This window comes from Monodelphis domestica, chromosome 2 (genome assembly GCF_027887165.1).
Source record: "Monodelphis domestica isolate mMonDom1 chromosome 2, mMonDom1.pri, whole genome shotgun sequence".
NCBI classification, from domain to species: Eukaryota; Metazoa; Chordata; class Mammalia; order Didelphimorphia; family Didelphidae; genus Monodelphis; species Monodelphis domestica.
Window position 1 is genome coordinate 241,970,706 of NC_077228.1, and position 21,767 is coordinate 241,992,472.

Genomic DNA, 21,767 nt, shown 5'->3' on the forward strand with positions numbered 1-21,767 from the left:
GTTTATCTCTAAGGTTCCTTCTAGCTTTAAATAATCCTGTGATATAATACCCCATCCAGCTTTACAGATCTATGAAGTTAAATAGGTTACACAATTATTGGAAACAATGCATTCTCCAGTCAACTTGACTTGCAATGAATTGAGATCTCCAGAAGAGACTCTGTAAAGGGTTTGTGAGCAATCTACCTTAGGGAAATTCCTTTGCCTTTTACAGCTCTAGATCTATTTCCATGCTCCGTTTCAATACCAGTGCTAGTACTCTCTGATACAGACTAGGATATAATTGAATCTTGCTTATTCCAGGTACCTTTCCTTTCTTCCTATCACAGACTTCTCAGAGTTAAGGAGAACCTCCAGGCCTTTATCAGTTTTATAGCTGTTCTACATCCATCTCAGGTCAAAACCTTTACCTTATGGTTCTTCTATTAGACCCTAGAGCAGGTTCTGTTTCATAACAATAGAAATGTTGATGCCCTATAAGAATTTAGAAAATTCTTCCTCTACCTTGACCCTGGTCTACCAGCCTTCCTTACTGGCTTAATTACCTCATAAACTCAAATCATGGTAAAATAATTCTTCCTCAAACTAACTTCTAGTCAGTTAAATCTTTTAAATATTTTTTCATATATTTGTATATATGATGTGTATATATAAACACTCCTACTGCAACACTCTACATCCACACACATATTATAGATTCACACATATTCTCTCCCTAATAGCATAAAAGTTGTTAAGTTTTTTTAAACCCTTACCTTCCGTCTTGGAGTCCCTACTGTGTATTGGCTCCAAGGCAAAAGAGTAGTAAATGGGGATTAAGTGACTTGCCCAGGGTCACACAGCTAGGAAGTGTCAAAGTCCAGATTTAAACTCAGGACCTCCCATCTCTAGACCTGGCTCTCAATCCACTGAGTCACCCATCTGCCCCCAAAATAAAAGTTTCTTAAAGGCAGGGACCCTTTCTTTTTGTCTTTGTATTTCCGGTACCTAAAACACATTGTATGTGTTTAATATATACTTATTGGTTGATTGCTTAGAAGGTTCAAAGTCATATAAAAGCAAATGAGTTATTATTACATCCTTGGGATCTGTTCATGTTTCCATTTTCTCCATTAGAAGAGTTCACTGCACTCGTAACTACATCCACATGAATTTATTTGGTTCCTTCATGCTTCGAGCACTGGCTGTTTTGGTGAAGGACATTATCATACACAATTCCTACTCAAAAAGGCCAGATGATGAAAATGGATGGATATCCTATCTGTCAGAGGTAACTTATGTCATTACCATCCTCAAAACCAGACATTTATTAACTATTTTATGCAAGTCACTCAAGCTATACCCAATGAGGAATACAAAAGAAAGTATCTCTATGTAGCATCAAGGGGTTTGCCTCTTTGGGTAGACAGGCTATGCATGGGGAAAGATTTATAATGAGGGATTAAATATGTAATATGGATGATCCCTATTTAATCCTTTCAATTCAATCCTGCGATTTTATAGAAGAGGAAATCAAGTCTCTTAGAATTTAAATGACTTTACTCCAAATTACACAATTAACAAGCTACAGTCAGTATTCTAGCTGGAGGTCTTCTGAATTCAAGTTTAGTTTTTTGGATTCTGAGTAGTGAGTCAGAATAGGCATAATAGGATATAGGAGGAGGGAAAAGGTTTTCTTGACCAAAGGAACAGTGAGCAAGATCATAGAGAAAGGAAATGTTCATGACATTTATAAATTACCATTTGTCCAGGGTGACATGAATTAAGGTTGAAGATGTACATTAGAGTCATTATAAAGTACTTGGGTATGTCAGGAGTTTAAAAAAAAAACCCAAATCAGAGATTATTTATTAAACATTGCTCTTCTGCTCCAAAGAAACAATCTCCAGGAATAAAGTCCTGACCATCTGACCATATAAGTGTTGATTCTTTTGGTCAAAGGAGCAAGGTGGACAGATTGTGTGTGTGTGTGTGTGTGTGTGTGTGTGTGTGTGTAATAGTAAAACTCCCAGTAGTAACAGGGACAGACTTGAAATTCGGGTGGTTTATTTTTATACCCATGTGAATATTTTTCCAGCGCTCTCCCTGGCACTGAGATAAAAATCGCCATGTCTCTCCCTTCCTCTCCCAGTCTTTATCCACTTGTCGGACTGCCCAAACTCTTCTTCACTATTTTGTTGGAGCCAATTACTCATGGCTTTTAGTTGAAGGCATTTATCTTCACACACTGCTGGGACCTTTAGTGCTTTCACAGAGACGTCTCTTGCTCAGATATATCATGGTAGGCTGGGGTAAGTAAGCTGTGTGTTTAGATTTTTGCCATTGCAGCCTAGGAGACCAAGTTAAGAAAAAGGTCTACTGACGGGACAGCGTGAGAGAAACATCACAGATAGGAATGAAATTGGTAAAAGAAAAAAAAATCTAATGTAAGTTGTTGTGATGTTAAGTGGTTATGAAAGACAAATTGAGAAAGTAATTGTAAAATGACTTCAGTATTGGCTTGTACAAAGAGATATGAGCTATTAACCTCAATACCCCCATTTATGTATTATTTTGAAGGGGTAAACAGACATCCATCTCCCTCTACTTTGCTCAAGTGCTGAGCTGCAACATATTTGTCATGTGACTAAGAACAAGCTCTCTTTAATCTGGCAAAGAATCATAGAATATTAGAGCTATAAAATGGCCACAGATGTTAGTTATCCAGTCCAACCTCACACTTTTACTCATGCCATCCTTGATAGTGAGTTTTCCAGTCTCTGCTGAAATATATCCAGAGACAGGCAGCTTATTAACTCAGGAGCCATATTATGCCATTATTAGATAATTCTAACTATACCAAGATGAGGTAAAGGTCATGCAAGTCCTAGATATATCTAATGGTTGAACTAATGTTGTTGGTCCCAGCTGGCTGAAATGGAAGGCAATGGATTTGGTCTCAATTCTCCTAAAATCCACATGCGTTTTCTCCCTAGCATTTCCTGTTTTGTATATGATCCCTTGGGGAATTACCCGAGCACGACTGGAGAACATAGGGTATGTAGCTAATGGGTATATTGTACAATCTTATGCTAATAAATGAGTCATGTATTATATACTTCATTATGTGGCCAAAACTGCCTAGCTACTTAACCCTTACCTACTATGCTAGATGATCAAGCTTACTGTGTCTAAACCTGGGCCTCAGATCTATCCATTCTCTGATATCCTATTATAGCGTTGGTGAAGATGTGGCACATGTGCAGAACCAGCAGTTGGGTAACTGCTCCATTCCCCCTCTTCCTAGCACCCGAGGACATTTTTTGCAATGCTGCCCTATTTATTACCTATAAAAAAGTATGAATTTCTCATTCTTATATTCAAGATCTTCCACAGTCTGACTGAAGCCTACTTTTACAAATTTATCTCATTCACCTACTCTATAATCCATTCACACTGTACTACTTTCATTTCTGTTTTTATCCTAATCTCTCCCTTGTTTATGTCACAATGTTTTTTCATATTGCTTCTCCCTTGGCTCTACCTTGGAGCTACTTCTACTTTTTTCTGTCTGATGGAGCTCTTTCTTTTTTTCAAGGCCAGCTCAGTTGCCATGCCCTCGTAGGGATTAAAAATTAATGGTTTGAGTAAAATATATGAAAATTATAAATAATAATGGTAGTCACCAATTCAAAGTATTATTGCTCAAAGTCAAAATGACTTTAATAGCTTTTATTTACAAAAGAGGTGGAAAGAGTGAAAGCAGAGAAATTCAAAAGGGTAGAGAAGACATTAGCCTAGCTAACTGAATATTGCTCTGGTGCTAAACTCAGCCAGGGCTTGTTGACATTCAACCAGAATTAAACTCTCTCCAGAAGACAGGAAGGGAAAGCCAGCTATCCACTCATCCAAATTCCCTCCAAGTGGCAGGTCAAGACGATGACTCAAGCTAAAGGTGACTCCTGAGGCCAACTTTCTTCCTTGAGCTGACCTTCTCCTTGAAGCTGATCTCCTTCTTGAAGTCAAACACCCCAGCCCCAGAAATTCAGGGCCTTTTATAGTGGTTTCTGGTCCCTTCCCCTCTTCACAAGGGCCAATCATAGCTTCCAAATTGCCCAGTACTGCCCAGGGGTGGGGGTTGGGGGGGGCAGTGTCTATAGGATTCACTTCTCACCTTCTGGAGGTGTGAATTCTCATCAAAAGGGTTTCCTGGATGTTTGAGTTTCTAAGGTCCTGAATTCACTAAGTGAGTTTTTGAACTTTTCCACCTAGTGCTAAGTAGGGTGTTCAAGCTTTTGTTGATTCAATTCAAAAATAGACAAAGGAGATTTAATCCTGTCTTCACAATCTGGTGAGTTACTAAGTAGGTGTACTTAAGTTATTGTTGTTTTTTTTAAACCCTTACCTTCCATCTTGGAGTTAATACTGTGTATTGGCTCCAAAGCAGAAGAGTGGTAAGGGCTAGGTAATGGGGGTTAAGTGACTTGCCTAGGGTCACACAGCTGGAATGTGTCTGAGGCCAGATTTGAACCTAGGACCTCCCATCTCTAGGACTGGCTCTCAATCCACTGAGCTACTCAGCTGCCCCTTAAGTTATTGTTAACCAAGTGTTAACTCAAAATAAAGAAAGGGAATAAAGGATTCCCTTTCACAAGTGTTAACTCAGAATAGATAAAGAGAACAAAGAATTCCGTTTTCATACCCTACATGAAACCATCCTGGTAACTCCTTACTATGCAAATTCTTATAGCACTTTGACTTTACACCTAACAAATTCTCCTCTTTTTCATAGTTATATGAGTATAATGGTCCTTTGTATATATTCATATGTATATATATTATATATGTACATATATAAAATGCTATATATATAATACACACGTTATACAATATATATTATACATTTGCATTCACATTGATCTCCTGAGAGTCTCATGGTTTCTGTTTTGGTATTTTCAAGTGTCTTGTGAATAGGAGGCACTTTAAAGAAGTATCCTGAATCTGATTAAATAGATAGGGAGTATGAAAGAAGTTTCTGGTACAGAAGAAAGTTTGCTACTGGCACCATTTTTTGTTCTATTAATTGCTTTTCTCCACCTCCTTCAGTCCTTGCTTACTGAAAGTTTTCATAGGATTTGCACTCCCTGACTTCCTCTTCTCTCAGGTGTATGTTCTTTTTTGTTTCTATTGCTTGCCTGGCTTCTCAGCCTACTTCAGCCTGCAACCTTGTTCTTCAAGATTGTTCTTCTCTTGTCCAAATAATTTGCCTAATCTATTTGGTCTGATGCTACCATGATGAAACCTGACCATAGAAGCCACAAGATCATAGAATCATAGACCTATGGAAAGCTGAAAGGGATCTCAGAAGCTCAGCTCCCATCACCTCATACCCACATTATTGCAAAAACTTCTAAAATTGTCGTCCAGTCTCTAGGCTCATTGTCTAATCCACCAATTCTCTACTGTAGATTCCTTCCTTATTACCTATACTATACTTCCAAACACTTTTGTCTGACTTTAAAGGTCCTTCATAATCAGACCTTGTAGCATACTTGTTTCCTGCCACCTTGTTTTTTTACTGTCCTATGAATGTGTCATATTCTTGACTATACCAGATTATAAAGGTTTTTCCTTCACTTGGAGTGCCCTCCCTTATTTATAGCTTCATGGGTTCTTAGATTTGGAGTTGGAAAAGGACATAGCCATGATTTTACATTTTACAATTGAGAGAACCGTGGTTCAGAGAAGTTAAACTACTTGCCTCAGGTCACACAGTTAAAAAAAAAAAGAAAATTTAGAGCTCTAGCTTATATCTAGAGAAATGAAGTCCCTTAAATCACTATATTCTGCCTCATAAGAAACATCATTGCTAGACTTGGGGTCAGAAATACCTGAGTACAAATCCCCTCTACAACATTCATGAGTTATAATACTGTGGACAAGTCATTCGTCTCAGCCCAAGTTTTCTCATCTATAATAATATTTGTAGTGATTCTGAACATCTCTCCTTTTATAACCCTATTATTTCTTCCTTCTTTTTAGTACTTTTCCATCTCTTTCTCAGAAACTAAGAATAAATTCAATGTTACCTTTACTACTATGATAGGCATAACAAGCTTAACTCTTCTATGGCTCCCTCAGAACTCATATGATTTTGAGCTGTAGGTGCCTCTGCTGAAGCATCTTTCCCTCTTCCTTGGTATTTATCCATATCATCCTCTTCTCCTTACCCCCAACCTCCCTTTCTGGGTCTCTTTTCCACTCTTCCCTCCCTTTCCATCGTACTCTCTGGATCCTTTGTTCTATATTTCACAAACTTCCTTTCATTTTTGAGCTGTGCTTTCCTTTCAGAAATTACTTTCTGTGCATTTTGTATTTGTTTATATGCGTATGTTCCCTTCCCCCCAATAGAAAGTAAGCCCCTTGAAGGAAGACTATTTCAAATTTGTCTTCCCCACCCTAGTACCTAGTAGAGGGCCTGGCTCTTAAAAAAAAAAAAAAAGCCTTACATTCTGTCTTAGAATTGTTACTGGACAGAAGAGCAGTAAGGACTAGGCAATTAGGATTAAGTGACTTGCCCAGGTCACACAAGCTAGGAAGTGTCTAAGGTCAGATTTGAACCTAGGGCCTCCCGCCTCTAGTCCTGACTATCTACTGAGATGCCCCCACATTGTAGGCTCTTAATGAATGCTTGTTGAATTGAATCACTCCCCTTTCTCCTATTTTAAGGGCCTTAGGGTCAGTACTGTCACATTTAAAATCTTCCTATCCCCAGAACCTAGTACAGTGGCCTTGTAAATAATAGGTACCTAATAAATTGAATAATTTATTGAATTGAATTTGAATTTATTGAAATTGAATAAGAATCACTTTACTAAATTGAAGATAGCATAAAAATATAAGGGAGCATCATATTTCTTATCATTAACATCCTCTTTATCTTAAAAGACCTCTCTGCCCTTCCCTATTCCCACCTCTATCACCATATAGGCCAGAACATGAGGATACTTTCCCTGGCTCTGTAGTCAATTTCAATCCCACACAGTCAGTACTTTTCATTGGATAGCTTCCAGACTGCCATCCCAGGTCCATCTCTACTCATGGCTATTCTTTGGCAGGTATTAACTGAATATAAGAACCTTCCTCAAAACTAGATAGATTTCCCTAACATTTTATGCTTTGCTTTATATAATTAGTCCTGGGAAATAGTAGATCCTGCAATGAGGTAAATAGGGAACATTTTTTTTCCTTTTAACATCTTCCCCATTTCTAAGTCTATCTTGTGTGTTATTTATTCATAGGTGCTGGGGGACAAACACAAACATGAATATCTGGTGGATAATCAGAGGACCAATATTACTTTCAATAATAGTAAGGACCACATTCTCTTCTTTTTCTGTACTCAATAACTTTGTCTTCTTAATCATCTGGTTCAGAATGTTCAGTGGCTCTTGAGGAACTGAGCATGGACAGAATCTGTTGGGTTTTGGTAGGCATGATGAAATTAGGTTAGATATGATTTTTCTAACCTCTCCTCCCCAACCCCTCCCCCCCATCTAAGAGAAAATGACAGGAAGGTGGAAGTTATAAGAAGAGGGTTAAATTTCTTTAAAGCCTCATGGAAGATTAAAAATCACTTTCTGACAAAGAGATAACTTCCTCCCCAACACCATGGTCATCCATTACATCTTGGGCCTTTTGCCTTGCCACTGATCTTGAATGTATCTGCAAGAGAGAGTGAGGCTAATGACACTGTGCAATTCTGCCTCACTTAAATCCAATTGATGATCAAATCAAGCCATTACCCCAATGCTATTGGTCCTTTTCAAAAAGGAAGGACAAACAACATCCATAGTAAGTGGAGTGGACAAGAATCTTACAACATTCTATAGACTAATTTCTCTAACACCAACATTACCAGGTATGGGGTTTGGAATATATTAATAGTAGATATTTTCAGGGAAATGATAGATGGTCATCTTCCTCATAGTTTCAGTTAGTTTAAATGAAATCCTTCCTTGAAACAGAACACACACACACACACACACACACACAATGACTTTTCAAGATCTCTTTCAGGATTTTAATTTAATGATATTATTTTTTATCTTAAAATTTTTTTTAATTTTAAAGAGTTGATAGGGGGTGGTAAGCCCCACCAGTGTTTCATTTTAACACATCTTTCTTTCCAATCCTTTATTTATGAAGACAGTTATGTGGTGATGATGAATTAGCACCCTTATGGAAGAACTTAGCTGAGCTGAGGCAAAAGAAGGGAAGAGTGGTTACAGGGCAGCAGATCAGTGAGATCTTTATATTTTAGGTTCTGTAAATGCAGAAAAACATCATAAATAACGATCTTTAGCACTGTTGTGACAAGTTAAATATTATAAAAAGACATAAAAAAATTAGAATTTTTTCCAAACATTTTGTGCAACTACATGGTTAGTGAGTAGTAAAGTGGTATAATTTATAGAGATATGCTCTTAGAGACAGAAAGGCCTAGTTTAAATGCTTACCTCTGACATATACTGGTCTATGTTACCCTAGCCAAGTCACCTAACTTTTCAGTGCCCTCCAGGCAACTTTCTTTTTTTCTCCCTCCTCATGCTTTATTTTCATGGAGAACATTTTTTTTTGTAGTATTATAGATGAAATTCCTTGTTTACATTTATTTTTTAAAATAATATTTTATTCCCTACCCCACCCTCCCAGTTACATGTAAAAACCATTTTTTGGCATTCATTTTAAAAATTGAGTTTAAAATTCTGTCCTTCCCTCCCCCCTTGCCAAGCAATCTGATATAGGTTATACATGTAAAAATCATGTCAAACATATTTCCATACTAGTCATTTTGTAGAAAGAATACTAGTTATTTTGTAGACAAAAACTCAAAGCAAAAAAGAAAAAAATGAAAAAAATAGTATGCTGTGACCTATATTCAGATTCCATCAGTTCTTTCTCTAGAAGCAAATGACTTTTTTTTTTATCATTAGTCTTCTGGGATTTTCTTAGATTACAGAATTGTTGAAAATAGCGAAGTCATTTACTTAGCTAAATTCATTATACAGTATTGCTGTTATTGTGTACATGATCTCTTGGTTCTGTTCAGTTCATTCCATATCAGTTCACATATTAAGTTTTTTCAAAGTTTTTTTCTGAAATCATCCTGCTAGTCCTGAAATCTTTCTTATACCACAACAGTATTCCAATGCAATTATACACCACAACTTGTTCAACCATCCTTCAATTGATAGTCATCCCCTCAGTTTTCAATTCTTTGCCTCTACAAAAAGAGCTGCTATAGGGGGCAGCTGGGTAGCTCAGTGGATTGAGAGCCAGTCCTAGAGATGGGAGGTCCTAGGTTCAGATCTGGCCTCAGACACTTCCCAGCTGTGTGATCCTGGGCAAGTCACTTGGCCCCCATTGCCTAGCCCTTACCACTCTTTTGCCTTGGAGCCAATACACAGTATTGATTCCAAGATGGAAGGTAAGGGTTTTAAAAAAAAAAAGAGCTGCTATAAATATTTTTGCCCTTTAAAAAAAATCTCTTTGGGATGCAAACCTAGTAATGGTATTACTGGATCAAAGGATATAGACGGTTTTATAGCCCTTTGGACATAGTTCCAAATTGCTCTGCAGAATGGTAGGATCATTTGATAGTGTATACACACACACACAATCAATTTACATATATATGTTTATGTGTGGGTTTATTTTATGTCCTGCAACTTTGCTAAAGTTTTTAATTATTCCAACTAGTTATTTAGTTGATTTTCTAAGTAGATCATCATATCACCTGCAAAAAGTGATAGTTTCCTCATTTCCTCATTCTAAATCCTTCAGTTTCATTTACTTTTCTTATTGTTATACCTAACAGTGATCCTTTTATGTATTTGTTTATAAGAATAGTATTTTTATAACTTTATTGTTTTGCATGAAGTTTTGTTTGTTTTTCTGTTTTGATGTTTTCTTTGCTTGTTTTGCTTTTAATATGTTTGCTCTGTATTTTGAATTTTTTAGCTGTTCATTGTATATTTTTTTCCCTTTTCCTTTGCTTGTTTTGAATCCTTAGAGTAAGGTAGTGTTAGATAGGATAAGATAAGTTAGTGTAGGCTGTTTATTATTTTGGATAAAAATTTTAGTTTAGGTGACATATAAGTTTGTTGGTGCACAAATGCCAAAACATTGTTTTCAACACTATTTTGGTTTTGTGCCAAGGGGGGGAACATAAGGAAGAGAGGGTTAGAGCAAGTTTGCAGAGGCATGAGACTAACACGGAGAGAATTCTAGAATGAGAAAGTAAGGGAGAGACAGTTAACTGAGGTTTAGGGGTCTTGCTCTGGTTTTGACCTGGAGAGACAGACTGCTTTTCCTTAGTGGCTGATACTACCCTATGCTACCCTGAATTCCCTATCCTGTCTTACTGTCCGGCTGCCTTGCTGCCCTGCTTGCTTTGCTGATGTGCTTGTTATCTACTGCAGTTCCTGGTGATCCTGAATTATCTGGCATTTGATTGTGAGACTAGGCATAGGTCCTTTTTGGATCTAGGACCTTCCCTGGGCCCTGTCAGGCTTACACAGACCCTTTCCTTAAAACCAGCTTAGGGGGGTTTAGGCAAGAACAGGGACTGGAGATTTTAAGCAGTGAGGAGAGGATTAGTGTAGGAAAAATCACTCTGAAGAAATCTCTGTGAAGAGATATTAGATCCTGGGGTATTAGACAAATTGGGTTTGGGTTATCCCATACCCTTCTACCTTATTTCTTTTATTAAACCTACTTCCCTTTTTACTGAGACTGTGTATGTCATCTTAGAGTCAGGCTCTGCCTGCCCTGCGCTCTGTTGGCCTTCTCAAACCTGTTAATCTTCTGATACTGGCCCAAACCTATCCATCTAGTCCCATTGTTATGGGGTTCATATGTGTACCCCTGGGGTTTGGGAAGGGTACCTTTTGCAAGAACGCTAGACTCCAAAACTTAGCTTAAAAACAAAAAGAGAAATGTATTAATTTTGGGAGTAATGTTGAGAATGGCCAGGAGGATAGCAAGGTGGAACAGCAAGATGGGGAGCAGTTCCTTGGGAGGACAGCATGAATGGAAAGGCTGTTGCCCATGAGGACAGAATGGATAGAAAAGCTGTCCCCCAGATGACATCAGTTCTGGGGATTTTATACTTTTTACAAAGGAGAGTGTTAGTCACTCAGGCATTTGGTTGGATAGGGTGGTCATCTGAATGGGGTCTGCCTGGAGGCATAAAGATTCCTCTCTTTGTCCATCTTAAATCTAGAGGGTAATCAAAGAGGATAAACATCTCAGGACTTAGGGGGGTCATTGGGTGTTTCTAGGTTCAGAGTCATGAGGATGCAAGGGAGGGAGGGAGTTTCCCTGATAATAGTTCACCTGGGTTTCTAGGGGTACAGTGCCCATGTCACTTTTATCCTTACATATTTCAATAAATATTTTTTTATAACCAGAGTATCTTTAGCATCCTTATACCTGTCCCTGAAGAGAAATTCATTTATGAGCTTCATTTTACTGATACAAACTGAGGATACTTTGTGAGCGCAGCAAGCAGATATCCAAAATCAGTTTATAATCAATAATCAAATCCATTGCCTATATTAATTTTTGCAGTCTCACCCTTTATTTTTATACTATACAAGCAATTGTGATACAAGAGAGAATTAGGATAAGTACAAGGGACAGGTTCCCAGGGGAAGAATTATAAGATATAGGAAAGAGAGGATACTTTTAACTAGAAGGATTAGCGCAATGCTCATCAAAGAAGGGACTCTTGCAATGGAGTAGATCTAGAAAGAAGAGAAGTATTTCAAAACAGAGATGTTAAAGTGTCTTTCAAAGTATCTTGATGTAGAGACTTTAGAGTGAATGATCGAGTAGGATTGTTCCCAGGGCACTATATTTACTAATTGTTCTTTTTTTTTTATAGATCAATTTCTTCATCTTTCTGAAAATACTCAAGTTGCTCATATCTAAACTCAAAGCTCATCAATTGGCCTTCAGTGATTATAAGTATAGGTAAGTGGACAAAGGGGACTGTTGGCATAGATAAGCATCTATATTCCTAGACTATCTGTCAGGTATGACATATTGAAGTTTAAATCAACATCGCTTTCAGAGCTATCTAGAACAGGATACCTTGGGTAAGGAATAATAATAATAAAAGCTGATATTTACACATCACTTTAAGTTCTATAAAGTACTTTATATATATTATATCATTTTACCTTACTGAGTGAGGTAAGGATGAAAGGTGTTATTATCTTCATGATGGATGTCATAGTGGATAAAATGCTAGACCCGGAATCAGGAAGATCTGAATTCAAATCCAGTCCCAGATATTTACTAGCTACTGGGAAAACTGGGAAAATCACTAAACTTTTATCTGTCTCCATTTTCTCAACTGTAAAATGAAAATAATAATAGCACCTACTATATATGCCTAGAATAATATAAACTCAGAGTGGAATAGTCTTGACCCCAAAAAAGGATTGAAGAAATCTATGTCCTCCTTTTCTTGCAGAGATGGAAGATTAAAGATGCAGAATATTGCCACACTGTCAGTAGAGACTCTGAGAGTTGGTTTTGCTTAACTATTTTTCTTGGTTACAATAGAAGGATCACTAAGTTGGGACAGGATGTGACTGATGCAAGAATATCTGTAAATGACTATAATATAAAAACAAACGTCATTAATAAAACATCAAAAAGCCAAATAGCAGATAGGGACTTCTTGGTGGAGTTCCTGAATTGGGGTTCTTGACTGGGAAAAAACCACAGAACTATTAAATAGTCAAAATCACTCTTTAATCAAGGGCAAAAGGGGTTCAGGGCTAGTAGGCCTTGACACAGAACTGCGCACCACGCACAACGACACAGTCCAAGGATTGAACTCTGGCCGCTCTGGTCACTGACCCCTAGGAGTGACACCAAGATAGATGACAACTCCAAGGAACAAAAGAATTTGGGGAACCTATATACGATTTGGGGCATCCAGGGGCAGGGAAAGATGATTGACATCACTATAGCTACAAAGAAAATGGGGGTGTTCAAACTACACTGACATGATACAATGAAGCTTAGGAAAGAAATCATTGCTAGAGGCTAGGGTGTAAGGAAAGGGGCTGCTTACAATGGATACTAAAGGATGGTTCCTGCTCAGGTGTGGATCTTCTCGGGGAAAGGTCTCTGATACTATAGAGGAGATTACCTAAAACAAAGGTTTTTAGCATATGTCCCACCCAACTAGGATTGTCAATCCCATGAGGGTCCCCCACTCAGTCTGAAACTGTTAGCCTGAGATTTCCTTCAGGGTGGATTCTCATGGGAAAACAGAATAAGGATAAGCTTTGGGGTCTACAATTTACAAACTAGTTCCACAACTTGGGGTTCATCAGATCCCACTAGGACAAGTTTGGGGTTCCCAGATTCCCTGTTGACAGGAATATTGAGAGTAAACACCCAAAGCACAGTGAAGCTCTGAAGGTTTTGTAAGTTCCTCCCCTTTCTTCTTCCCACTAGGAGTAAAGAACAAATTTGGAGAAAGGGATACATCTAAGATAGAGTATGGTATGGTTTGGACAGTTACAACATGGAGATTGTGTAGTATAACTTCAATTTACTGAATTGCCTTTCCTGAATATTACTATATTTAACAGTTCTCTGTTTACAATTTTTAGGTTGGCCAGATCAACATTGGTCCTTATTCCTTTGCTGGGTGTCCATGAAATAGTCTTCTCTTTTATCATTGATGAACAAGTTAAAGGTTCTCAAAGACATATAAGACTCTTCATCCAGTTAACAATGAGTTCCTTCCATGTGAGTAGGGTTGTGAATTGAAATGGCTTGACTTTGAGAAAATAAAAGTAATCATTATTTAACTGGAGGTGTTAAACTTGGAAAAACACAGAACTACTAAAGTAGTTAATCAGGAAAGAGAGAGGTCCATAATAATGGCCCACTACACAGAACCAGGCACCCAAATACTACACAGAGTCAGGACTTTGGGGCTCTGAGGACAGTACTTGTGGGAGGATCAATGCTCAATATGATTCACCAAAGAATAATAGAACATGGGGTTCTTATATACCTTTTGGGGAACTAAGTACAGCAAACAAAGGTTGTAAGCAGGCTTGGGAAAGAGGCTGTAGCCAAAGGCTGGGGTATCAGGGAGAGGACTTTGATACAAAGGAAGAAACTACAATGACAAAAAGGGTACTTAACATTTGACTATATCAACTAGTCCCACCCAAACTGGGGTCACCAAGTACTTCAAGGTCTATTGTTCAGACCCAAATGGGACAGTCTGAGACTTCCCTGGGGTGAGGGAAAACTTGGGATTTGTAAAAACTGGGTTTACAGAGGCAGTGTAGTAGATACAATGCTGGATCTGTCTGTGTTCAGGAATACCTGAGTTCAAATACAGTCCCAAGCACTTGCTAGCTGTGTCACCTTGGACAAGTCATTTAACAGATGTTTCAGTTTCCTTATTTGGAAAATGGGGATAACAACAGTACCTGTCTTGTGACAATCAAAGATTACATTTATAAAGCACTAAGCATAGTGTAGGCACTAGATAAATGCTCATTCCCTGACCACCCTTTTTCTTCACTATCAAATCTAATTAGAAACATTCAAAGATTCTTGGGATGAAAATAGCTCTTTCCCATGTCATAATCTGATAATGAAGTGTCCGGTAAATTGATCCCAAAGATGAAATGATAACTAACAATGTTATTCACATACTGAAGTTTGGGCACAGCACTAAAAATGGTTGGCCCGGGGTCTGGGACTTGCAGGTTTTTTATACACTTTTATGGTAGAGGGAGTGCAGAGGAATTCCTGGGGTGGGGAGAGTGAACAGGAACTCCTGGGGCTGAGGGTTAGGGGTCAGGGAGGGGAAAGAAGGGGTTTGGGAGCTGGCTCTTCAATAATTCTCTAAGGCAGTTGCTGCAACCAAATGTTCTACTTGTCATACCATACCCCCTTTCCAAAGTATTCAATTTATTCTTCAGCCCATTACAATGCATAAGGGGTTTCAGTGCCTTTGAAATGAAAAAATGCCCATAGTCACAAAATGTCAGTCCTGGAATGGTCCTTATCAGTCCAACTCTTGTTTTGTGAATGAGCAAAGTAAGGCCTAGAAGGGGACAGTGTCTTACCTAAGGTTATACAGCTAATTGATAGTATTTAGGAAACTGATACTATGCACCTGTTGGTGGTTAGCTGACCCTGAACTCTTTTATCAGTCAGAAGTGATTTCTATTACTTGTACCTTTCCCATGCAAAGTCACAGTTTGTTCATACCTTTTGATTTGTCTTGTGTATTATCTTGTTTCTGTTCTTCTTAAGAGCACACACTACATCTTATTCATTTTCATATTCAGTTTAACAGATAAATTTATTGAGTGCTTACTGCATGAAATATGATAATTGGAGTACCAAGGAACTTAGTGTCTAATAACTTCTCCTTATTCATCTTTTATTCTTTTTTGTACATAGCATGTACACAACAAATGTGTATCAAATTAAATTTGTTCATTTGAATTAATTATGCCCAAACAAATCTAGACACTCACATTAGTTTACTGACTCATTCTGCTCCTTTCCTGTGTTGTATCTTTTAATGGAGAACACTTGTGGAGCCTGTAAACTATGCAGTTCACATAAAAAGTGCTAGGTTAGAAAAAAGCTTGTAGGTGAATAATCAGTTCCCTTGATCTTACAGAACAGATGTAATTGATGTTGTTCAATCATTCAGTCATGTCTAACTCTCTGTTTCCCCATATGGGGTTTTCTTAGCAAAGATACTGGAATGGTTTAACCCTTTTTTCACTCCCAGTAGAATAAGTGAACAAAGGTTAAGTGACTTGCCCAGGTTTATGCAATTAAGGATTAGATCTTCCTGAATCCAGGCCTAGTATCCTAACCACTGAGTCACCTAGTTCCATGGCAGATGCAGACAGGCCCATAAATTTTTCCTTTTCTCTCTTGGAGACTATTTTATTTGTGTCCCAACTTGTCATCATCTTTCCTAAATGTGGTGTTCAGAACTGAAAAGTACATTCCCATTCTGGTCTGGCTAATATAGATTCTAGTTGGAATATCATCTCTCTGTTTTTAAATAGATACTCTGATGCTTGCAGCCTGAGCTAGCTGCATTTTTGTTTTGACTGCTATATCACACCATTAATACCTGCTCTGCTATTGGTGCACTAGAGCCCTTCTATCTGTTTTTCCTTTGTCTAAGTAGGATCCCTGATCCTCTGCTTGGCTGGCCTCCGTGCCCCTATCACTCACTTTTCTGATTCTTTTATGGTTTGATAGGATGCCTGGGATCAGATGCCAACTGTCTCACAAGACATACAAAACTTACTCTCTTAGTATTTCTTCTAAACAAGTTCACTCATCTCTTTACCTTCACTCAGCATCTTGCTAAGTCATCTGGACTTTGTAACCTTCTATCTTGGCAACCTCCAAATTCTGAGTCCTATAAAACTGGCCCCCAGGAATTCTGAATGGCAGCTTTTCACCATGTTTTCCTTTCTCCAAGGTCCAGAAATATTTCTTAAGACCTTAGAGCTCTTAACATTACTGAAAACTTGAAAGCTTCCCTTCCACATTACCACTTTCCCCATCATGGTCTTGCTATATCATAGAATGGCATACGAAATCAAATGGGAATTTTGGGGAAGTTTTGTGGAAGCTGCAGATGGCACACAAAGGTCAGTAAGCAACACAGACAAAGATTAGAAACTATATAATTTTTGACCAAATATTTAACCCAAATTTTACAATAAGATATTATAAGTACTCCATAAAAGAAAAAGAAAAAAAATTAATACTTCTCTGAATGAAGGGAAAGCAAAAAAATTTTATATTTTTTATGATGTGGAAGGGAAAGTAATATAGGCCTGCTTTTGAAAAAGCCTAAGGAACCTGACTTTTCTGAGTTCAGTATGAGTAAACAAGAACTTTGAGTCCGTTCCAGGCTAGTTGAAGAAAGTGGAGATGTTTAGCCAGGAGAAGTGAAGACTCAGTGGGAACATGATAAGTATCTTCCTTTATTTGAAGGGTTATTATGTGAAAGAGGGCCACCTAGATGAGAATTATTGGAATAATGGCTACAAATTTCAGAATGATTGATTTAAGTTTGGCATAGACACTTCACAACAGACAACAATAAGAGCTGTGAAAAAGTAGAATGGTCTGCCTTAGGAAATAATGGGTTCTTCTACAGTTCTTATCTTTAAAGAAAGACATTATGACTATTAGCCAAATATACTATAAAAATAATGATTATACTGTTGAGATAAATTATGTGGCCTTTGAGGTCCTTTCCAATTCTGAGATCCTGCAATTGAGGAGAAGATATGATGCAAGTTTGCTAGAAGTAATATAATATTTCTCCTCAGAGTTTTCCTTCTTTGGTCTCCTTATCTCTTTTGAATGGGTATGGGAGCTCAGGAACCAGCAAAAAAAAAAAAAAATCAGCCAGTCAGGCAATTATCAAGTATTTACAAAGGGCACAATCCTAGGCTCTAGGGAGAGAAAGACAAAGTGAAAGTATTCTCTGACCTTGAGGAGATTATAATATATTTTGAGGGAGACTACATATATATAAGTAGGTAGATGCAAATAAATACAAAATAGACACAATATAATTCAAGGCAAAGGAACCAGCAGCTGGGACAATTAGGAAAGGCTTTGGGTAGAAGGTAGTGCTTCTACTGATTCTTGAAGCAAACTAGAATTTCAAAGAGGCAGAATGGAGAAGAGGTACACTTCAGGTCTAGGGTACAGAATGCTCAAAGACATAAATATGGGAGATTGAGTGCCTTGAATGAGAAATCATTCATGAGGACCAACTGGCTCCAGAACAGTATGTATGAAGGAGAGTAATGTATGATAAGCCTGGAAAGGTAGGTTGGGGCGAGATTGTGGGGGGCTTTAAGTGTCAAACAAAGGAGATTATATCTGAACCACTGAGTTTATTGAATAAGGAAGTAGTGTGATCAGATTTGCACATTATAGTAAAATCACTTTGCAGGGATGAATTACAGAAAAATTGGAAGCAGGGACACCAATTAGAAAGTTATTGTAAAGATACCTTAAAGTAGGGTGGTAGTTAAGTGAATAAAAATAAAGAAATAGAGTCAAGAGATGTTATGGAAATAGAAACAAAAAGAGTTGGTGATAGATTGGCTATATGGGTTGAGAGAGAGTGAGAAGGCAAGGTTGACATCAATGTTGCAAACCTTAGTGATTGAGAGTGGTATGTGTTATGGGGTTCAGATGTGTACCCCTGGGGTTTGGAAAGGATACCTTTTGCAAGAATGCAAGACTCCAAAACTTAGCTTAAAACAAAAAGAGAAATGTATTAATTTCGGGAGTAATGTTGAGAATGGCCAAGAGGATAGCAAGGTGGAACAGCAAGATGGGGAGCAGTTCCTTGGGAGGACAGCATGAATGGAAAGGCTGTTCCCTGTGAGGACAGCATGGATGGAAAAGGTGTCCTCCAGATGACATCAGTTCTGGGGATTTTATACTCTTTACAACAGATGCTGTGTCATTTGGTTGGATAGGGTGGTCATCTGACTGGGGTCTGCCTGGAGGCATAAAGACTCATCTCTTTGTCCATCTTAAATCTAGAGAATGATCAAAGTGGATAAACATCTCAGTTCAGAATCACGAGGATGCAAGGGAGTAAGGGAGTTTCCCTGATAATAGTTCACCTGGGTTTCTGGGGGTACAGTGCCCATTTCATCTCCCTCCTCCCTCTCCTAATATGTAAGGTAAAAGGGATGATGTTATCAGTATTCTGTAACTTCTTCAGAGCTGAGAACAGGCATAGAGTTGTCCCTGCCTAAAGTTATGAGAGAGAGATATTGACTGTAGGCCATGTCCAGAGCATCAGACTGGGATAGTTGCCGAGGTTATGGTGGCATCTGGCATCTGGGTGACTCCCATGAGTGCTTTTACCCTAGAAGCAACTAGAGAGATGAATCAGAGAATTATATGTCCAGCTGTCTGGGTATGCATGATTTAAAACATAGAAGACCAAAAAATTAAGGAAAGAAATAGTTATAGTCAGGTAGTTAAGAGCTAAAGTAAAAGGGGTTAAGATAACAAGGAGGGAAAGTCTGTGGGCACAGGGTCTTAAGGACATGTCCTCAGTGAATGCCTGGGTACTAGGTAGCTGGGAATCTGCTTGGAGATGTGAAGGATATGTCCATTGACTGCTTCCCCTGATTGGCAGACAGGTCACAAGGGGAGAGTCAGCTCCTAAGACCAGGACTAGGGCAAACACTAGAACACCAGATAGAAACAGAGAAGATTATTACAATAGCAATTGGTATTACACATTTGCATTTGGGTATCTTAGCCAACAGACTTCTTCAGAAATCATCTTCTGATAGGAATAGATCCTTTTAGGAAATTGGATTCCTGAGTTGTTTGCAGAGTTGGTATATGATGCTTCTGTTAAAAAATACCCTTTTACAAAGTACACATTAACTATAAACATCTATAAACACTTGAGTAACAATATTTTACAGATGAATTTCTTTACCTCAGATTCTGGGGAAAATTCAGGAGAGCTTTGAGGTATTCTAAGCTCAAGATCCAAACTTCAATTAAAGCTGCAAATACAAGCCATCAATTAATAAACTTCACCTACTTCTCAAAGTACAATCCCTAATAGTTTGAGAATGTTCAATTGTTAACCTAATAGGTTGTTGGGGGAAATAGAAACTTTAATTTTCAAATTTGTATTATGTGCTGATTATGGGAATTTGTCACAAAGAAAGAAGGCCCCAAAAGGAAAATATTTCCTCAAGCCACAAAGGACACAGTGAGTGGCTTTGTGTACAAAGCAAGGCTGTCACTGCCATTATTGTTTCACTCAAGGATTAGCAGCCTAGATGGTCAGGAAAGTCCAATCCAAGGTGAGCCTTGTGTTGCCTTCTCTAACCATCCTAGGACTTTCTCTCTCCTTAGAGCACTTTGTCTCCTTTGGATCCCAGAAACCTTTTGCCTTAGGAGATAAGTCTTACCCATTTCAGCTGAGAGAAGTTCTGCTTATCAGCAGAAAAAAATTTCCATATACCTCAAACAAGTTTTTCTGATCATTTGCCCTCTCTAAGGATTCCTTAAAGTCTATGAGTTTACATTATAGCAGTTATTCTTACATATTTTGGCAATAATTAATTTATCACACTTTAGTCACAAAACCTGAACAGGAATGTTGAATTCATTACCTCTACAGTAAATACAAATCAGGGCTAGATCATATCCTGGACTTAGGCCATGTGAAGGAACTAAGACAAGATCAGTCAGGAATCTAAGGAATTTTCAGAGAAATTCCAGAATTATTTGTGATTTTACAAAACTACATACATGAATTCTAGAAATTATCCCTAAGTTAGAGATCCAATTATGAGAACAGAACATCTATATGTTCTCTTTCACCTTCTCTCTCTCTCTCTCTCTCTCTCTCTCACTTTTCCTTCAAAACCCTCTGCTTAAAAATCAGAAGACAACTTCCATTCTTCCTTCACCAACCTGCATCTGCATACTCAAGCTTTATGGACTTTAGATCAAAGTCCCCCTTTCTTCTGAATTCAATTCCAATATACCTTCTCCACCTTCTCTGACTTGCTTTTACCATCATAAGTCAACCAAACATTCCATTGGTATCACTTCAATTGCTAATCAGTAACCAAAAGAATTCTGATTTAAAGGATCATTGAAATACTGTATCTTTAGCATAGTACTTATCAGTTATAAATTTCAGTTCATAGTACAAATTGGTAAACTGAGGTAAGCACTGAATATTGAACAAAATCTATAGTACAGTCTGGTTTATAAGGAGCTTTTGTTTACATCCAAACAATATTTAAAATACATGTTTCAACAGTAACTCACATAGCATATTTCAAAAAAATTCCATAAAGCATTAATATTACAGGATCTATTTTAAATTTAAGAGATTTTAAACCTTTTAAGGACCATAAACCTTAAAGCATGCCTCTTGACAAGCAGGCTGATTATCTATTTTCCAGACCAAGAACTTAAATGCAATAATAAAGTTAGTCCAACTTTAATACACTGGGATGAAAACCATTGAGATGAAAACCATTTGATAATTTTAAACAAAAACCCATTTTTGGTAAGTTTAAACACTTAAACCCATTTTTCCCCTTTAAACCTCTTATGGTAGAAAGGTAGATAAGAATGGAATGCCCTCTTCTTAAGGTTATACTGCTAAAACCTATTTTAAAAAACCGATCTGTGGCTTTTCTATACAAACTGAAATTTCACTGTCTGACAAAATTAAAATTAGGATGTTATTTTCTAAACCCACATATATACATGATCACAATTTTGAATGAAAATACCAATAAACACCTCTAATAGACTTACTTCCTTCTGGCCAGCAGACAGGGAAAGGAGATTTATCAGGTCTTCTTATCTCTCCCTGTTTACTTCAAAACAGAAGATAATTAATAGGTTGTTCTACAAGTTGATAAAAACCTTAGTTTTAAAAGTGTAAGAAATTTAAAGATCCTCAAAATACGGCTTTCTCACCAGTTGTCTCTCTGTTCAGAATCAACCCTCTTCCTCTCTGCAGTAGAGGAGAAGGCAGATCCAATCAGTGAAGTGATAGCTTCCCGGTTTCCTTTTCCCCATCTCCGCTTGGATTTCTCGGTGGGCCCTTGCCTTAAAATCCAAGTAAAGAGTAGAGTTTGGAGAACTGGGATCCTAGT

The 21,767-nt window shown here is 37.8% G+C and overlaps 1 protein-coding gene across 1 annotated transcript in view; it reads left to right on the top strand.

Annotated features, from left to right (window-relative positions):
- Positions 1 to 21,767, top strand: part of GLP2R (glucagon like peptide 2 receptor) — a gene marked incomplete at its 5' end in the record, with an annotated part of 56,506 nt that overhangs the window by 14,539 nt on the left and 20,200 nt on the right. The window contains 6 exons of the mRNA XM_007482980.2: positions 1,117 to 1,270; positions 2,132 to 2,291; positions 2,976 to 3,036; positions 7,281 to 7,350; positions 11,930 to 12,018; positions 13,680 to 13,818. Of these exons, the coding sequence (XP_007483042.2) occupies positions 1,117 to 1,270; positions 2,132 to 2,291; positions 2,976 to 3,036; positions 7,281 to 7,350; positions 11,930 to 12,018; positions 13,680 to 13,818 (673 nt within the window). The remainder of the gene's footprint in view (positions 1 to 1,116; positions 1,271 to 2,131; positions 2,292 to 2,975; positions 3,037 to 7,280; positions 7,351 to 11,929; positions 12,019 to 13,679; positions 13,819 to 21,767) is intronic.